The 20,057-nt window shown below is 38.9% G+C and overlaps 4 protein-coding genes across 4 annotated transcripts in view; 3 read left to right on the top strand and 1 right to left on the bottom strand.

Moving 5' to 3' along the window:
- The first annotated feature begins 653 nt into the window (after positions 1-653).
- Positions 654-2,027, top strand: LOC132699339 (methylglutaconyl-CoA hydratase, mitochondrial). Its single transcript, XM_060665997.1, has 4 exons — positions 654-1,193; positions 1,240-1,374; positions 1,424-1,624; positions 1,675-2,027. The coding sequence occupies exons 1-4, from the start codon at positions 914-916 to the stop codon at positions 1,938-1,940; spliced, it is 882 nt and encodes a 293-aa protein (XP_060521980.1). The 5' UTR covers positions 654-913; the 3' UTR covers positions 1,941-2,027.
- Positions 2,028-3,342: 1,315 nt separating this feature from the next.
- Positions 3,343-4,296, bottom strand: LOC132699340 (uncharacterized). Its single transcript, XM_060665998.1, has one exon. It carries the CDS (start codon positions 4,294-4,296, stop codon positions 3,553-3,555), a length of 744 nt encoding a protein of 247 aa, XP_060521981.1. The 3' UTR covers positions 3,343-3,552.
- A 23-nt stretch (positions 4,297-4,319) lies between these two features.
- Positions 4,320-8,130, top strand: LOC132699338 (N-sulphoglucosamine sulphohydrolase). Its single transcript, XM_060665996.1, has 8 exons — positions 4,320-4,444; positions 5,134-5,263; positions 5,315-5,451; positions 5,503-5,653; positions 5,704-5,942; positions 5,993-6,322; positions 7,589-7,761; positions 7,822-8,130. The coding sequence occupies exons 1-8, from the start codon at positions 4,339-4,341 to the stop codon at positions 8,113-8,115; spliced, it is 1,560 nt and encodes a 519-aa protein (XP_060521979.1). The 5' UTR covers positions 4,320-4,338; the 3' UTR covers positions 8,116-8,130.
- Positions 8,131-9,759: 1,629 nt separating this feature from the next.
- Positions 9,760-20,057, top strand: part of LOC132699098 (Golgi-specific brefeldin A-resistance guanine nucleotide exchange factor 1) — a 31,412-nt gene continuing 21,114 nt past the window's right edge. The window contains exons 1-10 of the mRNA XM_060665584.1: positions 9,760-10,148; positions 10,205-10,432; positions 10,486-10,671; positions 10,728-10,960; positions 11,013-11,221; positions 11,277-11,445; positions 11,499-11,645; positions 11,701-11,923; positions 11,976-12,121; positions 12,169-12,495. Of these exons, the coding sequence (XP_060521567.1) occupies positions 9,848-10,148; positions 10,205-10,432; positions 10,486-10,671; positions 10,728-10,960; positions 11,013-11,221; positions 11,277-11,445; positions 11,499-11,645; positions 11,701-11,923; positions 11,976-12,121; positions 12,169-12,495 (2,169 nt within the window). The 5' untranslated portion in view covers positions 9,760-9,847. The remainder of the gene's footprint in view (positions 10,149-10,204; positions 10,433-10,485; positions 10,672-10,727; positions 10,961-11,012; positions 11,222-11,276; positions 11,446-11,498; positions 11,646-11,700; positions 11,924-11,975; positions 12,122-12,168; positions 12,496-20,057) is intronic.

Consider the following 20,057-nt stretch of genomic DNA (forward strand, 5'->3'; position numbering starts at 1 on the left):
TAAGAAATTGGGCAAGAAAATTGGTATGAATATTTTGTTAGATAAGTTGAAAGAGATGGAAGATAATCAAGAACAACAACAGTGAGAAAGTTGCTCTTAAGTGCTGTTTCATTACTCTTGTTTAAATCTCACTGCAGTTAATACTTGTAATTAGTGAAAATTTACGGAATAAAGATTTCATATATTTTCCGTTCTGCAGTATTTATAATGTGAAAAATGAACCTTTCGGCCTAATGAACTACTGGTAGTCATTACCTTTGTTGAAGCTAAAAACTTCATATTTTAGGCAGCTGACGAGATGCACCGAATATACAATAAATTACTTGGCACAGAGTTACCTAGAGAACTTATAAAGAACCATAATAAATAATATTTTCAATCAATTTTTAAGCCTAAAATGAGTATGAAATTCCATGATTAAAAAGGCAATCAATCATATTCCACAGAATAAAAACGTTCCCTTACTAGCTAGCAATAATAATGTTTAAATAAATAGAATAGTTCCGAAATTACAAATATTATTTTCAGTATTTAATTTTGTTAACTAGAAAGTTTTACTTTCAATAGGACTAATATTTGCCATCACATTTTTTTTGTGGTTTTAATGGAGGAGAAGCCACAGAAAACAGGGAGATCCACAAGTGTCAGTCGATTAAATCACGGAATACATGAACCGGTTGACAGTGGAACTCCAAATAAAAAACAAATATCAATATTAAGTTAGTATGGCAGAGAGGAAGCCACAAAGCTGTTCATTCAGAGGATTCTTCTGTTGTACCGTGTAAATCAGCTTGCACATTTTACGTTTTCGGTTCGTATGCAGTGATAAAATGGATGCAATATCATATACGCGTGACTTTTCGTTATAATGCATTAGAACACGATACGCCAGAACAATCTATTCCCAGGAATAATGCTGCCCTCCAAATATATTACTTTAAAAAACGGTAGAAATATAGTTAACACAATGTCCTCACTATATTCACAACAAAACCATAAAGACATGATATTGCAATATCTAACTGGAAGGTACGAAGGTGTTGCGGTGCTGGGTTTTAACAGGCCCGAGCAGAAAAACGCGCTTAGTGTTAATTTAGTGCGCGAACTAAGTAAAGCTATCGATAAAATAAATTACGAAAATGTCGCTCGAGTTGTGATCTTGAGAAGTGTGGTGCCCAAAATATTTTGCGCAGGTAAGTCGTTAGCAATTTTAGAGAAAAAATGACGTTTGATTTTTAGGCGCCGATTTGAAAGAAAGAGCTACGATGACACCAAAAGAAGTGGCGGATTTTGTCACCAATATTCGTTTCGTTATAAGCAAGATTCAAAATGTACCCGTGCCAGTTTTGGCAGCTCTCGATGGTGTCGCAGTGGGTAAGACATCCCTCGTTTGTATTCATCCAATATCGGATGTCTGTTTTAGGAGGAGGTTTAGAAATGTCTCTGAGTTGCGACATAAGGGTAGCCTCCGAAGATGCAAAAATGGGGCTTGTAGAGACAAAGCTAGCCATTATACCCGGCGGGGGCGGGACCCAAAGATTGCCGAGGTTAATAAATCCCTCCGTTGCTAAAGAACTCATCTTTACGTCTAAAATTGTAGACGGCACTGCGGCACGCGATTTGGGTAACGGGCAACTCTAGATTTTCCAAACCAATTGTCAGGTCAATTTTCAGGGATCGTAAATCATGTGGTCGAGCAAACGGACAAAGGGGACGGTGCTTATCAAAAATGCCTCGATATTTCCGAAGATATTCTCTCGTGCGGCCCATTGGCAACCAGAATGGCAAAGCAGGCTATTAACAAGGGGATAGAAGTTGATTTGAATACCGGTTTGGCCATAGAAGAAGCTTGTTACGCTCAAATCATACCAACAAAAGATCGCTTGGAAGGGCTGCAGGCCTTTAAAGAAAAGAGGAAACCTAAATATCAGGGTCACTAGGCTCCCTGATAATAAAATGGTATATATTTTATTAGGCCTTTGTTTTTGTTAGTGGGGAAATAAAACTTTGAGTTTAAAAAATGTCGTTTGAATTTTAAAAACATATTTAAAAAAAAAACAAAATAGAAAAACCACTTTACATAATATATTTATAAGGTTGTTCGGAAAGTCATTTCGTTTTTTCCCGTCAGAGGACTTAATTACGTTTTTTCGAAACCAACTTCACACTTAAGCCGCATAACCATTATATGTCTTGAGAGCTGATATTGCAAGGCTTGTGTGTGAAAAAGTTCTATTAATTCTACGCAGTAGTTTTTGGTTGGTGCCCTTTTAAATATGGAGAGCAATAAGCAGCATTTTCGTCATATTTTACTTCAGAAAAGGTAAAAATGCTGTCCAAGCGAGAAAAAAATTCACGGATGTGTATGGAGAAGGCGTGTTAACAGTACGCCAGTGCCAGAACTGGTTTGCAAAATTTCGATCCGGCAATTTTGATGTCGAAGATGCACCACGGCCTGGAAGGCCGGTCGAAGCTGACAAAGATGCGATAAAGGCATTAGTTGATGCAAATCGGCGAATAACCACACGAGAGATCGGTGAGAGATTAAATTTGTCGAATTCGACTGTTTATGGCCATTTGAAAGGCATGGGCTTAACCTCGAAGCTCGATGTGTGGGTGCCCCATGTCCTTACGGAGCGAAATTTGTGTCGTCGCGTTGACGTGTGTGATTCGCTCGTCAAACGTCAAGAAAATGATCCATTTTTGAAGCGGATTATTACTGGGGACGAAAAATGGGTTGTATACAACAATGTTAAACGCAAGAGGTCATGGAGCAGAAAAGATGAACCGGCTCAAAGCGTGTCAAAAGCCAACATTCACCAAAAAAAGGTGATGCTCTCCGTTTGGTGGGATGTCAAAGGAATCGTTTTTTTTGAGCTTTTGCCGGACAATACAACGATTAATTCAGAAATCTATTGTCATCAACTGGACAAATTGAATTATTCACTTAAAGAGAAGAGGCCCGAATTAATCAACAGGAAGGGTGTAGTGTTCCACCACGATAATGCGAGACCTCACACAAGTTTGGTCACTCGCCAAAAACTTTTACAGCTTGAATGGAACGTACTGCAACATCCACCATATTCTCCAGATCTGGCGCCTTCCGACTACTATTTGTTCCGGTCACTGCAAAATTTTCTGGATGGCAAAACCTTTACCTCAAATAAAGATGTCAAAAACCACCTGAACCAGTTTTTTGCCAGCAAGGACTAAAACTTTTATGAGAGGGGAATTATGTTACTGCCAGAAAGATGGCAAAAGGTGTTGGACCAGAACGGCCAATATATAATTTAATAAAATATTTATTCATTATACGAAAACTGTCTTTCATGTTCCCCAAAAAAAAACGAAATGACTTTCCGAACAACCCAATACTTTACACAAAATCTGAACTCTCAGGAACCCGCAATAAAAATTATAAATATATATTTGTCCCCTGACCCTTTCTTATCACATTCATTTGCTGATATACGCGTTATCTACCATATAACTAATTGTAAAGTTATTCTGTGCTACATTGTTATAAAAAATTAATAGTAACAAAGTAAAAAATTACAAATTAAACAACTTTTTTAATTGCGCCTTTGTATCTTCTGGATTTATCACTGTATGACCTATCGTCCGGCTATCACTGAATATCTCGTAGTCATTGCCGCCCACAAACGTCTTATCACCAAAAAAGTGGATTTCATCGAAACCCTCCTCCTGCAAATGCCTCAAGGAATATGTTTTGTCCCAACCGGTAGGAAATACATCGAAACTGATTTGTCCACCTATGGCATAAGTAAACCCGATATTCGGAAACTGCGCCTTGAGAGCCTCTATCATTTTCTCGCGGACATTAAACACCTTATCATACTTTTCAAATGCTTCTCTTTCTTCCTGAGAACATGATCTGCCTATTGGTGAAATGTTCAACATTCCCGATCGGAATTCTACAAAGGTGCCCCTTTTTACTGGAAGTATTACCTTCGAAAGGTATCGCAACACGTAATTAATGAACTCTTGCAATTTCTCTTCTCCCACGTGTTTTTGTATGGTCTGCCTGTCGCCCTCTTTGCCGTTTTTAAACCAAACTAACCCGTTCTCGGAAAAAACATATTGATACCTCTCGACCACGTCCTTGCCGTACATCTGTTCCGCTATTTTTTTAAAATCTGACCCACCAATCAGACCCAAACTACATAACGGCTTAACTTTTTGTTGCAAAAAGTCCTCCAGCTCTCTTTCTATAGAACCCCTCGGTTTCGTCAGCGTGCCGTCCACGTCAAACAGGCAGAGAATTTTTCTCGCCATATTCAAATTTCGCTCTCGTTCTTCGCTGCAGCTTGTCGGACAATGAGGTTGACCGGTGCTGGCGGGATCGTGTTGTGTTTCTTAGGTTTAATTGGAGCCGAAATTAAACAAAATGGTAGAAACAGGTTAAATGCCTTACTAATCACAGGTGAGCATATTTATCAGTGGGAAATTAGACACGTAAACAAAAAGCTTCAGATAAATCCTGTAATCAAAACATGGGTTCTGCTCAAGAATCGTAAACCTAATAGGATTGCCCAATCCCATAAGACATACGTTCGCCAAAATTATCGATCGCACGTGGTCGCTTGTGACGTAAGCGAAGTCCTCTAGTGATTTTTGTGTATTCTGTCAATGCATTTGAAGGCGTAATTAACCGTTGTATTTTGTGTTCTTTGATCAATTAAAATAATTTAAACTAGTGAGTAGTGTGCTTATGTTTGTGTTAATTGTATTTCTGTAAAAAAGACTGGGACAAAACAGTGTTTTTAATCTTTAACAAATAATGCTGTTAGCTACTCAAAGTCCATCAAAACTCGGGTCAGTTTCAGATTATTTCCATGCATTTGCATAGTAAACGCGCTATCTATGTCACAGCCAGCGAGAGTTTTCGCATTGCAGTTGCGCACAGATTTGGCGGATTGGGGAATCCTATTAGGTTTACGATTCTTGGGTTCTGCTCATAGACGTTAGGCAAATCGCAGACCACTCTATTCAGTTATTTGACAGTTTAGGGAACATATGTGACGTCACCGCGTGACCATGTTTCCAGCAATATTTAACAAACAATAAAAATAAAAAAACAATTGATATTTATACGCTTTAATTATCACATAGCCGACGATGGAGGTTTCGAAATGGGCGCCTACAGAAACAAAATATGCCAGACACCAAATTTAGATAAATTGGCGAGGAGCAGTCTAATTTTCAACAAAGCCTTTACTTCCGTAAGCAGTTGTTCACCAAGGTAAGTTTAAGGTTTGTAAATTTTATACGGCGGTACTAAATTTTCTCGCAGCCGCTCGGCGATTTTAACGGGCTACCCGTCCCACCAGAATGGAATGTACGGACTGCATCAGGGAAACAATCACTTCAATTCGTTTTCTAATGTTGACAGTCTGCCCCTGATTTTGGGACGTCACGGTGTTCATACCGGTTGTGACGTGTATTTGCCATACGTCATTTAATTTTGTTATTCGTTTTTAGGTATAATCGGCAAAAAACACGTGGGTCCGAAAGGAGTTTACAAATTCGATTATGAGCAAACGGAAGAGAACAACTCGATCCTACAGGTTGGCCGGAATATTACACACATCAAATTGTTGGCCAGAGAGTTTTTAGCAAAATCGAAGGAACAGTGGGTTTTGTATTATAGGTCTTTAGATGAGAGTCAATTATCACTTTCAGATCTTTTTTCCTGTACATTTCTTTCCATGACCCGCATCGGTGTGGTCACACTAATCCAGAGTACGGCGAATTCTGTCAAAGGTTTGGCAACGGCGACGAAGGCATGGGGATGATTCCCGATTGGCAACCCATTTACTACCAGTGGGATGAAATAGAATTGCCGTATTACGTGCCGGATACAGAGCCCGCTAGGAGAGACGTCGCTGCCCAATATACAACTATATCCAGGCTTGACCAGGGTAGGGTATCGTTCATGATTTCCCGGTTAGTTTTCACCGTTTCTCTTCAGGCGTGGGCCTCATAGTCAAGGAATTAGAGGACGCCGGTCGCTTAAAAGACACCATCATTATATACACTTCAGACAATGGCATTCCCTTCCCCAACGGACGTACCAACTTTTATGATTCCGGGGTGGCCGAACCAATGCTCATTTCATCTCCTTTACATACAGAACGAAGGAACGAAATTACAAATTCTTTGACCAGCTTACTCGACGTTACACCTACTTTGCTCGATTGGTTCGGGATTAAACAAAACCAAACTGTTGCCGAAGAATCCAACGACATAGACTCCCAGAGAAGATTGAGCGGAAAAAGTCTGCTGCCGTTATTGATCAAAGGTACATATTGGCATTTTATTGCCAGTAGTTCCGAAATTTTTGTATTAGTCCGTATAAAAATATTAAAATGAAGCGTTGTCTTACGATTTTTCTATTTAAATTTTTAATGTTAGTTTTTGGTCACTCAGTATTTATTAATTTTTAAAATTTCAATACAGGCCACTAAAGTGGTAAATCATTTTGAAATACAAATGTTTACAGTCAGGAAAATAGATATATCTGGAACTGCGAATGTCGCTTTGACATAAACTTCAAAATATGTCAAAATATGTCAAAAACGGTAAAACTTAGTTACAGAATATTATGCGGTTCCCGCTTTTATTTCTTGTACTCTTGTATATAGCGCGAGTAAATTTGGCATGCACGTATATAATTGACATGTGTAATTTTTGACATAAAAACAATATCTCAAAATGTCAAAATGACGTGTTAGTTTTTGCCCACTCTGTATTTATAAATTTTTGAAAATTTCAATATAGGCCACTAAAATAAGGAAATCATTTCGAAATACAAATGCTTACTGTCAGAGAAATAGATATATTTGGAGCTACGAATGTCACTTTTGACATAAAATAAAAAAGATGTCAAAAACGGTAAGACAATTACAGAATATTGAAATTGGCACCCAAGTATATATTTGACATGTCTAATTTTTGACATAAAGCAATATCTTAAAATGTCAAAATGACATTTTAAGTTTTTTATGGTAAAGGGATCATGTGACACCTCTTTTTAAGGGTTTTTCCCGTTCTATTCGCGTAATAATTTTGTTCTGTTTGTTTTACTACTTTTCTATTACTTAACCGTAGCTTAAATGCAAAAGTAACTACTTTCATTATTATATCAACTATTTTATTAAATCTTCGAGGTGCATTTTGACAATAATAAAGTCTGTCAAAGTAATCTAACATGACGTGGCTCTTTCTAATGACTTATTCACACGCAACCTTTGAATTTGTATTGTAATTAAAAATGGATTTGTTTAATTTTTCGTCTTGCAAAAACGTTTTCAAGATTGATACGCGAATGGAACGTGAAAAAACTTTTGATTTTGACATATTATTTTTATGTCAAAAATTACGCATTTTAAATATTATACGTGCACGCCAAGTTTCATCGGGGTACAAAAACTCAAAGGGGGCCACCGTATGTAAACTATGTTTAGAAAGTTCTACCAAAAAAAATGCAATAAGGCAGTTGTTGTTCGCCCACGAAAATGCAAACGCCCTGTGATTGGAAACAACTTTTGCATAACACGATTTTTAGAACCCGATGACAAAACGAAAGAGGCGGTGTTTGGCAGCCACAACTCGCACGAAATCACTATGTATTACCCCATGCGAATGATCAGAACCCAACGGTACAAACTGATACATAATTTGAATTACGAAAGCTCGTTTCCTATAGATCAAGATTTTTATTTGTCGCCCACTTTCCAGGTAATTACTCGTATAGTATATATAGCGACACAATTGTAAATTGCTTAAAAAATTGTTTAGGACATGTTAAACAGAACCAGAAACAATGAAAGTCTGCGGTGGTATAAAACCTTGGGGCAGTACTACAAACGGGAGGAGTGGGAGTTGTTCGATCTAAAGTACGATCCGGAAGAACTGGATAATTTGGCACAGAAGTCCAGTATGCAACAAACACTTCAAGAATTGAAAAAAAGACTTTGGGACTGGCAAAAGGAGACGGACGATCCGTGGTTATGTGCCCCTCATGCGGTTTTAGAAGACAAGGGGACTTTTAAAGATAACCCTCAATGTTTGGGCCTTAATAATTATGTCTAGTGTTAAAAAAAGAAATATTAAAAATATTTTTTTAATTCACTTACTTTGCTTTACATAAACATTAAAGGGAAACTATGGTCGATATCATTGGCTGACTGGTTTGGTTTTAATGTGGTGCCACAAACAACAAAGATAACCGAAAATATCTTTCCACAAATGATAAATATCATTTAAGGACAGATATTACTGGGAAATCTCGTTTAATCGTCTTAAAAGTATGTTAGGTCACAACAAAAACAATATAACACTCCAAATACAAAATTAATTTACAATATATAGCAATAAAATAATAAACATTTTCGAAACCCTGATGTGCAACTTAATAATCTCCATTTCCGCTGGGAGAAAAAAAGTTATAAAATTTAATAACAGATTTAACAGTATTAATAATAAAACAACATGCAACAATAAAAGATTGAAGGGAATAAATAACGAAAAACAAGTATCTGATATTAGTTATCCCCTCCAAGCTGCTATATTTGAAGAAAATGCCAATCTGACTAGTATTGTGCAAACCCCAATTAATTTTCGGTTTGGGACCAGTCTTTAAAATTTTGATTTTTATTATTTCAATTAGCAAAAAGAAAACTTTATGTTAATTGTACTGATCACCCTCGTTAATTATCTAGCCTTATAAAAAGACTTTGTGCGTTTTTTGTTACACTGACACTTTTCCTTTCGATTGAAATAAAATACCTTTGAGTGGAAGAAAAAGCCATCGAGCCAAAAAGTCAAGGGGATGCCGTACGAGATTCCAAGTACCACCGTCTCATAAATGTAAGCGAAGCGGGGTCAACTCCACTTTTTACGTTTTGCTTTTGACATTTGCTCAAGTTTGTTGTGTAATTTGTCGATGGTGTCTGAGGTTATGACAGCCAACTTCTCTATTTTGTTCATTGTATCAGTCAGTTCATTAATCTGTAAGAAATTTAATGTGTACTTTGTGGGTTCTCAGCCAATTCGATTGCAAATTTGAAACACTTACTCTGAGACTGTAATCAGCAAACCGCAGATTTCTTTGGCGATTGTTGTACAGCAATTCAAAGTGGTATATAAATCCCGCCGTCAAAAGCAACGCAACGATTAAGAATATGTTATTCGATGTACAAAACCGTCGATAGCAAAACAACATTCCAAAATAGTATTAGGCATTTTACACAATTTCCAAAAGATAGTTTTCTGACGACGGATTACTTTTAACTCGTTGATCGTTTACATTTTTTTACATGCCATGTCATTAAATACGTCCTAATACTCGGAACATAACAAACCCTGTTAAACAAGCCACTCAAAATAATTTAACCTAATTTCCCACGGATGAAGAAAACATAAACTTCTTCTTCTTAGCCGTGAAGAATGAAGGTACAAGTGTCAAAAACTCACCCAACGCCAGTTGGGTTTTCCAAGGCAGCCCAATAATTTTCCTTTTTATTCTCAGCTCACAAGTTGTAAGACAATAGGCGCTTCATTTTAGTAATCTAGCCTAAATGAGCAATAATATATTTATATTATTTATACATTATATTATTTTCCCCCAAATCTATGCCTCAGTAATGAGCGAATGATCCGAGCATTTATGTCCAACGTGGTGGTAAGACGAGTATGAATAAGAAGTTAATCTATGCCTGACAGGTTATTGACTGACCGACAACAGATAAATAAATGTAGACGTGTTCCTCTATTATTAGAAATGTAAACATTCTGTTAATAAAATAAAACCAAATAATTGAAAATGACTCTACCCGGTAATGGAATATTTGTCGTCAAAGGCGAGCTAACCATTTTGATAACTGCTATTCGTCGGGGATCCCGATGGTCCTCTCACTCTTACCAAGATCAAGATGTTGAAGGGTTAACGCGCAATTTTCAAGATTTAAAGGGGATCCTGAGCAAAATTGACGATCTGAGGCTGATCGAGCCAGATATATTTTTGTCGCCGTTTCTTGATGTGATCCGCTCGGAAGAAACCACAGGACCTGTTACAAGTTTGGCTCTAGCAGCTGTCAATAAGTTTCTATCGTATGGTCTCATAGGTGCGCGATCCTAGCATACGAGTGTAAAATTTTTCGAAAAATGGACTTTGCTTCAGATCCGACGCGTAGCTGCGTCCCTCAGACAGTTCACAAAATAGCGGACGCGGTTACTCACGCAAGGTTCGTCGGAACCGACCATTCTTCAGACGGGGTAGTTTTAATGCGAATTTTGCAAGTTCTACGGACTTTAACGTTAGCGCCTGAAGGAACAATGCTTACCAATGAAAGTTTATGTGAAATAATGCTATCGTGTTTTAGAATATGCTTCGAAACTCGGATACACGGTAGTAAAGGCATTTATATACAGGCACGCTATTTGTGGTTTAATAATTTGTAGAATTATTAAAAAAAACAGCAGAACACTACTTGAAAGATATGGTTCAACTCGTATTTATGAGGTTACCTCAGTTTTCGGATGATATTAGGACCGTGGTTATAAAGCAGTTGAAAATGAAACCCGGAGCTATGGATCAGACGAGGACGAAAAGAAAGCACCGATCTTCGTTTCGGAAAGTAGACAAGGGTATTAGTAATTTGATTGGAGTATTTGTGCAAGGCATTAGCGTGGTGTTTTCGTAGATGGGGGTGACATCAGTGCCGCTAAGGCTTCAGTTGCCAAGGTCGACAATGTGGTGAAAAGCGTTTCTGGGGATTCTATGACCCTACAAAAAAATATAGTAGATATGCAAGGTTCAATATCTCAGGATTCCAATTCTAAGGTCGATCCAGCTGATGGCCCTTTAATCACTGAGGATAATGAGGAGCCCCACAAAGTTAATTTCGAGCTATTGACAGAAATTTCCAATGCAGAGGTAACATTGCATTTTTTTTTTTTTAATACAAAAAAATTATAAATTATTTTAGGAAGATAAAACTGTGGAAAATGTTACAAACTCGAGCGAAAATATAGGAGAATCGCGAGCGATCGTTTCCAGATCCAATTCCATGCCTGTCGAATCGTCCGAGTCGAACAAGGAATACGTCAACGAACGAGGTATTAGGTTCACGCCGCAGATGAAAGATGATGTTATTTTACTACCCTATGGTCTGGCTTGCGTGAGGGAGCTCCTGCGGTAAAAAAAATCTATTTCCATTATCGGCCCTTTTTAACAACAATCCGCTCCTTAGATTTCTGATAAGCCTTTGCAATCCCAACGAGAAGCAAAACACCGAGGTTATGATCCATCTAGGGCTGAGCTTATTAACGGTCGCTTTCGAAGTGGGTGCCGATAGCATCGGAAAGCACCCCGCTTTGTTAACCCTGGTCAAGGACGAACTGTGCAGGAATTTATTTTCGGTGAGTTAATGGTTTCGGTAACAGCGAACAACCGTTGCCGATATTCTTTTCAGCTCTTGAACTCCGAAAGGCTTTCGATATTCGCCGCGGACCTTCAAGTTTGTTTCTTGATGTTCGAGTCGCTTCGAACCCATCTGAAATTTCAAATGGAATGTTACCTGACCCGCCTGATTGATATAATAATTAGTGAATCGTTAAAGGTGAAGATTTCAATTAAATTAAACGTGATTATTTGCCTATATTAATTGCTTTTAGGTTACTTACGAGCATAAGGAGATCGCACTGGATAATATCCTTCAGCTTTGGAGGATACCGGGCTTCGTCAACGAGCTATACATTAATTACGATTCGGATATATATTGTACCAATCTCTACGAAGATCTTACGAAGTTATTAGCGAAAAACGCTTTTTCCGCGACAAACGGCATTTATCAGACCCATTTGTTATCTTTGGACGCTTTATTGACCGTGATAGAAGGTACAGTAATCATTGGACACTGCGGTATGTAGAACTCCGTGATATCTCGTAGGCATAGAAACGCATTGCTGCGAATCGAAGGGCGGAAACTTTGCACCAGGAACCGCAAATAAATTCGCCGAAAACTGCGGCCGAATTAGGTTTTCCGAGAACGTGCCCCCTTTGGAACGGTTACTAGCGAAAAAGAACATCAAAAAGGTAAGCGGAACGGTTCCAGGTGCGAAAACTAGCTCGCCTCGTTTCAGTGGCTCCCTCAAGGTACCGAATATTTCAACGCCAAACCGAAAAAGGGCGTGCAGTTTCTTCAGGAGCACGGCGTGCTGAAATCGGACACTGATTTCCGCGAGATAGCGCTGTTCCTCAGGGAGAATCCGGCGTTGGACAAGAAAATGATCGGGGAGTACATCGGCAATAGAAACAACCTAGCGATTCTGGACGCGTTTGTGAAAACGTTCGATTTCGCCGGGGTGAGAATCGACGAGGCCCTGAGAAGTTTCCTGGAGACGTTCCGGTTGCCGGGCGAGGCACCGACCATATCTCTGATAATGGAACAGTTCGCGGAACACTGGCACGTAAGTGTGGTTAGGGTAAAAGAATGTTAGAATTTTTCGACAGTTGCGCCAGTTGTTGATGAATCCAACTCGATGACGTTTTGACAATCATCCCGCGGGCTTCTTCAGAGTTTAACCGACACTGGCTAGCGTTCTACTCGGTACCCGCTTATATACGGTTTGAAAGGGGCGGGGCTAAGGAGAGGGCGCGGTTATTGTCTCGGTTGACCGATTCTCATATTGGTAAAATGTTCAATTCGAGTAATTTAGTAAAGAGTATGTTGACGTCATTGTCAGTGAAAATTTTTTCCTCGCCAGATGTTCTACATTGGGCAACTTAAATGTGACGTTTCTCCTTGCAACTCAGTTTTTAACTTATTTTTTTCTGGGATTCAATTGAGGATGGTAAGGTGCCTCGTTCAGTTTGTATTTGACCGGGAATATACATTTATTTTCTTGAATTATTTCATGAATATCAAGTTTTGGTTCGTTTGATCTTCTGGATTCCTGTTCCTCCTAGATTATAATTTTTCAAAGAAACTTTGAAACAGTTGCGCCAGTTGTTGATGAATCCAACTCGATGACGTTTTGACAATCATCCCGCGGGCTTCTTCAGAGTTTATCCGACACTGGCTAGCGTTCTACTCGGTACCCGCTTATATACGGTTTGAAAGGGGCGGGGCTAAGTAGAGGGCGCGGTTATTGTCTCGGTTGACCGATTCTCGTATTGGTAAAATGTTCAATTCGAGTAATTTAGTAAACAGTATGTTGACGTCATTGTCAGTGAAAATTTTTTCCTCGCCAGATGTTCTACATTGGGCAACTTAAATGTGACGTTTCTCCTTGCAACTCAGTTTTTAACTTATTTTTTTCTGGGATTCAATTGAGGATGGTAAGGTGCCTCGTTCAGTTTGTATTTGACCGGGAATATACATTTATTTTCTTGAATTATTTCATGAATATCAAGTTTTGGTTCGTTTGATCTTCTGGATTCCTGTTCCTCCTAGATTATAATTTTTCAAAGAAACTTTGAAACAGTTGCGCCAGTTGTTGATGAATCCAACTCGATGACGTTTTGACAATCATCCCGCGGGCTTCTTCAGAGTTTAACCGACACTGGCTAGCGTTCTACTCGGTACCCGCTTATATACGGTTTGAAAGGGGCGGGGCTAAGTAGAGGGCGCGGTTATTGTCTCGGTTGACCGATTCTCGTATTGGTAAAATGTTCAATTCGAGTAATTTAGTAAAGAGTATGTTGACGTCATTGTCAGTGAAAATTTTTTCCTCGCCAGATGTTCTACATTGGGCAACTTAAATGTGACGTTTCTCCTTGCAACTCAGTTTTTAACTTATTTTTTTCTGGGATTCAATTGAGGATGGTAAGGTGCCTCGTTCAGTTTGTATTTGACCGGGAATATACATTTATTTTCTTGAATTATTTCATGAATATCAAGTTTTGGTTCGTTTGATCTTCTGGATTCCTGTTCCTCCTAGATTATAATTTTTCAAAGAAACTTTGAAACAGTTGCGCCAGTTGTTGATGAATCCAACTCGATGACGTTTTGACAATCATCCCGCGGGCTTCTTCAGAGTTTAACCGACACTGGCTAGCGTTCTACTCGGTACCCGCTTATATACGGTTTGAAAGGGGCGGGGCTAAGTAGAGGGCGCGGTTATTGTCTCGGTTGACCGATTCTCGTATTGGTAAAATGTTCAATTCGAGTAATTTAGTAAAGAGTATGTTGACGTCATTGTCAGTGAAAATTTTTTCCTCGCCAGATGTTCTACATTGGGCAACTTAAATGTGACGTTTCTCCTTGCAACTCAGTTTTTAACTTATTTTTTTCTGGGATTCAATTGAGGATGGTAAGGTGCCTCGTTCAGTTTGTATTTGACCGGGAATATACATTTATTTTCTTGAATTATTTCATGAATATCAAGTTTTGGTTCGTTTGATCTTCTGGATTCCTGTTCCTCCTAGATTATAATTTTTCAAAGAAACTTTGAAACAGTTGCGCCAGTTGTTGATGAATCCAACTCGATGACGTTTTGACAATCATCCCGCGGGCTTCTTCAGAGTTTAACCGAAACTGATTAGCGTGCTACTCGGTATCCGCTTATATACGGTTTGAAAGGGGCGGGGCTAAGGAGAGGGCGCGGTTATTGTCTCGGTTGACCGATTCTCATATTGGTAAAATGTTCAATTCGAGTAATTTAGTAAAGAGTATGTTGACGTCATTGTCAGTGAAAATTTTTTCCTCGCCAGATGTTCTACATTGGGCAACTTAAATGTGAAGTTTCTGCTTGCAACTCAGTTTTTAACTTATTTTTTTCTGGGATTCAATTGAGGATGGTAAGGTGCCTCGTTCAGTTTGTATTTGACCGGGAATATACATTTATTTTCTTGAATTATTTCATGAATATCAAGTTTTGGTTCGTTTGATCTTCTGGATTCCTGTTCCTCCTAGATTATAATTTTTCAAAGAAACTTTGAAACAGTTGCGCCAGTTGTTGATGAATCCAACTCGATGACGTTTTGACAATCATCCCGCGGGCTTCTTCAGAGTTTAACCGACACTGGCTAGCGTTCTACTCGGTACCCGCTTATATACGGTTTGAAAGGGGCGGGGCTAAGTAGAGGGCGCGGTTATTGTCTCGGTTGACCGATTCTCGTATTGGTAAAATGTTCAATTCGAGTAATTTAGTAAAGAGTATGTTGACGTCATTGTCAGTGAAAATTTTTTCCTCGCCAGATGTTCTACATTGGGCAACTTAAATGTGACGTTTCTCCTTGCAACTCAGTTTTTAACTTATTTTTTTCTGGGATTCAATTGAGGATGGTAAGGTGCCTCGTTCAGTTTGTATTTGATCGGGAATATACATTTATTTTCTTGAATTATTTCATGAATATCAAGTTTTGATTCGTTTGATCTTCTGGATTCCTGTTCCTCCTAGATTATAATTTTTCAAAGAAACTTTGAAACAGTTGCGCCAGTTGTTGATGAATCCAACTCGATGACGTTTTGACAATCATCCCGCGGGCTTCTTCAGAGTTTAACCGACACTGGCTAGCGTTCTACTCGGTACCCGCTTATATACGGTTTGAAAGGGGCGGGGCTAAGTAGAGGGCGCGGTTATTGTCTCGGTTGACCGATTCTCGTATTGGTAAAATGTTCAATTCGAGTAATTTAGTAAAGAGTATGTTGACGTCATTGTCAGTGAAAATTTTTTCCTCGCCAGATGTTCTACATTGGGCAACTTAAATGTGACGTTTCTCCTTGCAACTCAGTTTTTAACTTATTTTTTTCTGGGATTCAATTGAGGATGGTAAGGTGCCTCGTTCAGTTTGTATTTGATCGGGAATATACATTTATTTTCTTGAATTATTTCATGAATATCAAGTTTTGATTCGTTTGATCTTCTGGATTCCTGTTCCTCCTAGATTATAATTTTTCAAAGAAACTTTGAAACAGTTGCGCCAGTTGTTGATGAATCCAACTCGATGACGTTTTGACAATCATCCCGCGGGCTTCTTCAGAGTTTAACCGACACTGGCTAGCGTTCTACTCGGTACCCGCTTATACACGGTTTGAAAGGGGCGGGGCTAAGGAGAGGGCGGGGTTATTGTCTCGGTTGACTGATTCTCGTATTGGTAAAATGTTCAATTCGAGTAATTTAGTAAAGAGTATGTTGACGTCATTGTCAGTGAAAATTTTTTCCTCGCCAGATGTTCTACATTGGGCAACTTAAATGTGAAGTTTCTGCTTGCAACTCAGTTTTTAACTTATTTTTTCTCTGGGATTCAATTGAGGATGGTAAGGTGCCTCGTTCAGTTTGTATTTGACCGGGAATATACATTTATTTTCTTGAATTATTACATGAATATCAAGTTTTGATTCGTTTGATCTTCTGGATTCCTGTTCCTCCTAGATTATAATTTTTCAAAGAAACTTTGAAACAGTTGCGCCAGTTGTTGATGAATCCAACTCGATGACGTTTTGACAATCATCCCGCGGGCTTCTTCAGAGTTTAACCGACACTGGCTAGCGTTCTACTCGGTACCCGCTTATATACGGTTTGAAAGGGGCGGGGCTAAGGAGAGGGCGCGGTTATTGTCTCGATTGACCGATTCTCGTATTGGTAAAATGTTCAATTCGAGTAATTTAGTAAACAGTATGTTGACGTCATTGTCAGTGAAAATTTTTTCCTCGCCAGATGTTCTACATTGGGCAACTTAAATGTGACGTTTCTACTTGCAACTCAGTTTTTAACTTATTTTTTTCTGGGATTCAATTGAGGATGGTAAGGTGCCTCGTTCAGTTTGTATTTGACCGGGAATATACATTTATTTTCTTGAATTATTACATGAATATCAAGTTTTGATTCGTTTGATCTTCTGGATTCCTGTTCCTCCTAGATTATAATTTTTCAAAGAAACTTTGAAACAGTTGCGCCAGTTGTTGATGAATCCAACTCGATGACGTTTTGACAATCATCCCGCGGGCTTCTTCAGAGTTTAACCGAAACTGATTAGCGTGCTACTCGGTATCCGCTTATATACGGTTTGAAAGGGGCGGGGCTAAAGAAAGGGCGCGGTTATTGTCTCGGTTGACTGATTCTCGTATTGGTAAAATGTTCAATTCGAGTAATTTAGTAAAGAGTATGTTGACGTCATTGTCAAAGAAAATTTGTTTCCTCGCCAGATGTTCTACATTGGGCAACTTAAATGTGAAGTTTCTGCTTGCAACTCAGTTTTTAACTTATTTTTTCTCTGGGATTCAATTGAGGATGGTAAGGTGCCTCGTTCAGTTTGTATTTGATCGGGAATATACATTTATTTTCTTGAATTATTTCATGAATATCAAGTTTTGATTCGTTTGATCTTCTGGATTCCTGTTCCTCCTAGATTATAATTTTTCAAAGAAACTTTGAAACAGTTGCGCCAGTTGTTGATGAATCCAACTCGATGACGTTTTGACAATCATCCCGCGGGCTTCTTCAGAGTTTAACCGACACTGGCTAGCGTTCTACTCGGTACCCGCTTATACACGGTTTGAAAGGGGCGGGGCTAAGGAGAGGGCGGGGTTATTGTCTCGGTTGACTGATTCTCGTATTGGTAAAATGTTCAATTCGAGTAATTTAGTAAAGAGTATGTTGACGTCATTGTCAGTGAAAATTTTTTCCTCGCCAGATGTTCTACATTGGGCAACTTAAATGTGAAGTTTCTGCTTGCAACTCAGTTTTTAACTTATTTTTTCTCTGGGATTCAATTGAGGATGGTAAGGTGCCTCCTTCAGTTTGTATTTGATCGGGAATATACATTTATTTTCTTGAATTATTTCATGAATATCAAGTTTTGGTTCGTTTGATCTTCTGGATTCCTGTTCCTCCTAGATTATAATTTTTCAAAGAAACTTTGAAACAGTTGCGCCAGTTGTTGATGAATCCAACTCGATGACGTTTTGACAATCATCCCGCGGGCTTCTTCAGAGTTTAACCGACACTGGCTAGCGTTCTACTCGGTACCCGCTTATACACGGTTTGAAAGGGGCGGGGCTAAGGAGAGGGCGGGGTTATTGTCTCGGTTGACTGATTCTCGTATTGGTAAAATGTTCAATTCGAGTAATTTAGTAAAGAGTATGTTGACGTCATTGTCAGTGAAAATTTTTTCCTCGCCAGATGTTCTACATTGGGCAACTTAAATGTGAAGTTTCTGCTTGCAACTCAGTTTTTAACTTATTTTTTCTCTGGGATTCAATTGAGGATGGTAAGGTGCCTCGTTCAGTTTGTATTTGACCGGGAATATACATTTATTTTCTTGAATTATTACATGAATATCAAGTTTTGATTCGTTTGATCTTCTGGATTCCTGTTCCTCCTAGATTATAATTTTTCAAAGAAACTTTGAAACAGTTGCGCCAGTTGTTGATGAATCCAACTCGATGACGTTTTGACAATCATCCCGCGGGCTTCTTCAGAGTTTATCCGACACTGGCTAGCGTTCTACTCGGTACCCGCTTATATACGGTTTGAAAGGGGCGGGGCTAAGTAGAGGGCGCGGTTATTGTCTCGGTTGACCGATTCTCGTATTGGTAAAATGTTCAATTCGAGTAATTTAGTAAACAGTATGTTGACGTCATTGTCAGTGAAAATTTTTTCCTCGCCAGATGTTCTACATTGGGCAACTTAAATGTGACGTTTCTCCTTGCAACTCAGTTTTTAACTTATTTTTTTCTGGGATTCAATTGAGGATGGTAAGGTGCCTCGTTCAGTTTGTATTTGACCGGGAATATACATTTATTTTCTTGAATTATTTCATGAATATCAAGTTTTGGTTCGTTTGATCTTCTGGATTCCTGTTCCTCCTAGATTATAATTTTTCAAAGAAACTTTGAAACAGTTGCGCCAGTTGTTGATGAATCCAACTCGATGACGTTTTGACAATCATCCCGCGGGCTTCTTCAGAGTTTAACCGACACTGGCTAGCGTTCTACTCGGTACCCGCTTATATACGGTTTGAAAGGGGCGGGGCTAAGTAGAGGGCGCGGTTATTGTCTCGGTTGACCGATTCTCGTATTGGTAAAATGTTCAATTCGAGTAATTTAGTAAAGAGTATGTTGACGTCATTGTCAGTGAAAATTTTTTCCTCGCCAGATGTTCTACATTGGGCAACTTAAATGTGACGTTTCTCCTTGCAACTCAGTTTTTAACTTATTTTTTTCTGGGATTCAATTGAGGATGGTAAGGTGCCTCGTTCAGTTTGTATTTGACCGGGAATATACATTTATTTTCTTGAATTATTTCATGAATATCAAGTTTTGGTTCGTTTGATCTTCTGGATTCCTGTTCCTCCTAGATTATAATTTTTCAAAGAAACTTTGAAACAGTTGCGCCAGTTGTTGATGAATCCAACTCGATGACGTTTTGACAATCATCCCGCGGGCTTCTTCAGAGTTTAACCGACACTGGCTAGCGTTCTACTCGGTACCCGCTTATATACGGTTTGAAAGGGGCGGGGCTAAGTAGAGGGCGCGGTTATTGTCTCGGTTGACCGATTCTCGTATTGGTAAAATGTTCAATTCGAGTAATTTAGTAAAGAGTATGTTGACGTCATTGTCAGTGAAAATTTTTTCCTCGCCAGATGTTCTACATTGGGCAACTTAAATGTGACGTTTCTCCTTGCAACTCAGTTTTTAACTTATTTTTTTCTGGGATTCAATTGAGGATGGTAAGGTGCCTCGTTCAGTTTGTATTTGACCGGGAATATACATTTATTTTCTTGAATTATTTCATGAATATCAAGTTTTGGTTCGTTTGATCTTCTGGATTCCTGTTCCTCCTAGATTATAATTTTTCAAAGAAACTTTGAAACAGTTGCGCCAGTTGTTGATGAATCCAACTCGATGACGTTTTGACAATCATCCCGCGGGCTTCTTCAGAGTTTAACCGACACTGGCTAGCGTTCTACTCGGTACCCGCTTATATACGGTTTGAAAGGGGCGGGGCTAAGTAGAGGGCGCGGTTATTGTCTCGGTTGACCGATTCTCGTATTGGTAAAATGTTCAATTCGAGTAATTTAGTAA

This window comes from Cylas formicarius, unplaced genomic scaffold (genome assembly GCF_029955315.1).
Source record: "Cylas formicarius isolate icCylForm1 unplaced genomic scaffold, icCylForm1.1 PGA_scaffold_3__17_contigs__length_32017465, whole genome shotgun sequence".
In the NCBI taxonomy this organism is placed as follows: Eukaryota; Metazoa; Arthropoda; class Insecta; order Coleoptera; family Brentidae; genus Cylas; species Cylas formicarius.